The 2072-nt window shown below is 31.8% G+C and overlaps 1 protein-coding gene across 1 annotated transcript; it reads right to left on the bottom strand.

Annotated features, from left to right (window-relative positions):
• Positions 1-265: 265 nt before the first annotated feature.
• On the bottom strand, positions 266-413 carry LOC132714944 (uncharacterized; the record flags this gene model as incomplete). The annotated part of the gene is given in 1 exon segment (XM_060697878.1): positions 266-413. A coding segment is annotated over 1 exon segment (148 nt), but the record flags the coding sequence as incomplete, so codon positions are not given.
• Positions 414-2072: the final 1659 nt, after the last annotated feature.

Genomic DNA, 2072 nt, shown 5'->3' with positions numbered 1-2072 from the left:
CCAAATGACTTTTAATATAGATAATCATACCTCCCGAATTTCGTTTACACGTCTTTTTCACAGTAGTTCTATTTAAAACAAAATATTCATAGCCATTCACATCTAAATCAGAATAATTGTCTGTCCATGTTTCAGTTAATAATATTATATCGTGTTCATCAAATATGAGTTTTAGATCTTTTAATTTCAATTTATTTGTTCTTTTTGATATTAACCCATTGATATTCAGGAGCCCAAAACGAATTCGAAACTTCTCCGTGTTGTCCTAGTTGTTGGCATGTGTACAAGCACGTGGGTCATTGTCACTCTGTTTACCTGTTGTGCTATTTTTAGTACTGGGTGAAATCCCATTTCTATTTCTGGATACACTTCTACTGTATGGATTAGCCGACTGAGAACGCTTTACACTGCGACATAGTGTTTTCACTTTATCATAATATCAAACAAACTTATGTGTGTTATTGTTCATGTAATAGAAAAAATGGACAAATAAATTATTGTCAAAACCACTTAATACAAAAAATGGTCACATTTCGATTTGTTTAAGACTGTCTCAAATGTTATCTATTGTCAATATGCCCTAGCAAAGGATGACATTCTGCATGATTCTAGGATTGTAATAAATTTTGTTAGAAGCCTTTCAATATCATTCTTTATACATTGGCGCTTGTAGAGCTTGACACATTGTTTAATTAAAACACGAAAAAAAAAAAAACAAGATAAAAAGTAAGGGCGTTGTTTTAACCCCCACGAGTCCCTGCAACACATGACAACCTACAAGGATCCAAACAGGACATTTAAAAAACAAGCCATGGTATAAGGCAAAGCATGAACGGAGTGGATACTCCAATAATATATAATGGCAAATAATAGAAACCGGCAAGAAAATCAAAGAAGACGATTAATTCATTGGCCCACAAACGTAAAGGGTTATTGGAAGGGTACTTGTGGGTCGGAGAAGGGAAACGCGCAAAGAGCATACAAACAGCATCCCCTCGACAGACATATATGTTGTGTGTTTTTTTTTAATTTGTGTCTATAACTTGTTGAATATATAGCATTAAAATGGTGGCAGTTTTGTTTAGTGTGTAAAATCTGTTTTATTCATATATGAATGCCTTTCCATGTTGCTCTGTATTGTTAATAATTTATTATTTATTTTTATTTTCTTTATATATCTGTTAAATAGCATACTGTTTTACTTTGAATTATGCTCTTGTCACAGATGCATTTTTGATATGTATAATAAAATTTACCAAAGTTATAGAATGTATTTGTTTTTAGTTGTTTTTAAATTTTGATTTGAAATTCTGGAAACAAAGTGATCCCTCGGAAGCATTAATCACAACAAAATTGCAAGAGAATTGCAGACTCGGTTTGATTGAGTCTGTACATGAGGGATAATGAATAAGTGCAACATCCCTCACGCCCCCTAGCACCGGCTTGAGCGGTACTCAATTCTCAACACTTAATAGTGCTGGCATCAATGATCCCGAAGGACCAGAAAATATAACAACACTGAAGTGAAGTACGGGGCAACTTTTTACAGCCTTTTTGAAGCCTTCTTTATGTATCAAAAATGTAGTTTTATCGAAATTCTATACATAGTCATAAGAAAATGCTGTGTTGCTGAGACGGGAAACGATATTAAGTAATGAATGTCATATACGATATTAGCAATTGCGTTTGAATAATGTCTTAGTGAGTTTCCAAGCCGTTTAACGCCCTGGTGCCGATGCGTTAGTATATTCGTTTCGTGAATGTTTTCTTTCGTTATCAAGGATTTTATAGAATATTAATAATAATTAAGAATATTAATTTTAAACATTTGAAATAGACTAGCATTTGATTAGACTGAAGTGGAAAACATAAATGTACTTTTGTTTATATTCAAATTTTCATTTTAGTACGACAGGTATTGTGAACTTAAATACACAAATACATGTATAAAACTATACTCATAAAAATAAGAGAAGAAAAAAACAATAACCTTAATTTTACCAATTAATTTGGAAAAGTTAAAAAAAAGGAATAAAATAAATTTATGCACGGAAAAAAAATTTCTTTCTTTA

This window comes from Ruditapes philippinarum, unplaced genomic scaffold (assembly GCF_026571515.1).
Source record: "Ruditapes philippinarum isolate M1 unplaced genomic scaffold, ASM2657151v2 ctg1288_1_1_1_1, whole genome shotgun sequence".
In the NCBI taxonomy this organism is placed as follows: Eukaryota; Metazoa; Mollusca; class Bivalvia; order Venerida; family Veneridae; genus Ruditapes; species Ruditapes philippinarum.
Note: the sequence above shows the minus strand (reverse complement) of the source record. Positions and strands in the feature narration are given on the sequence as shown.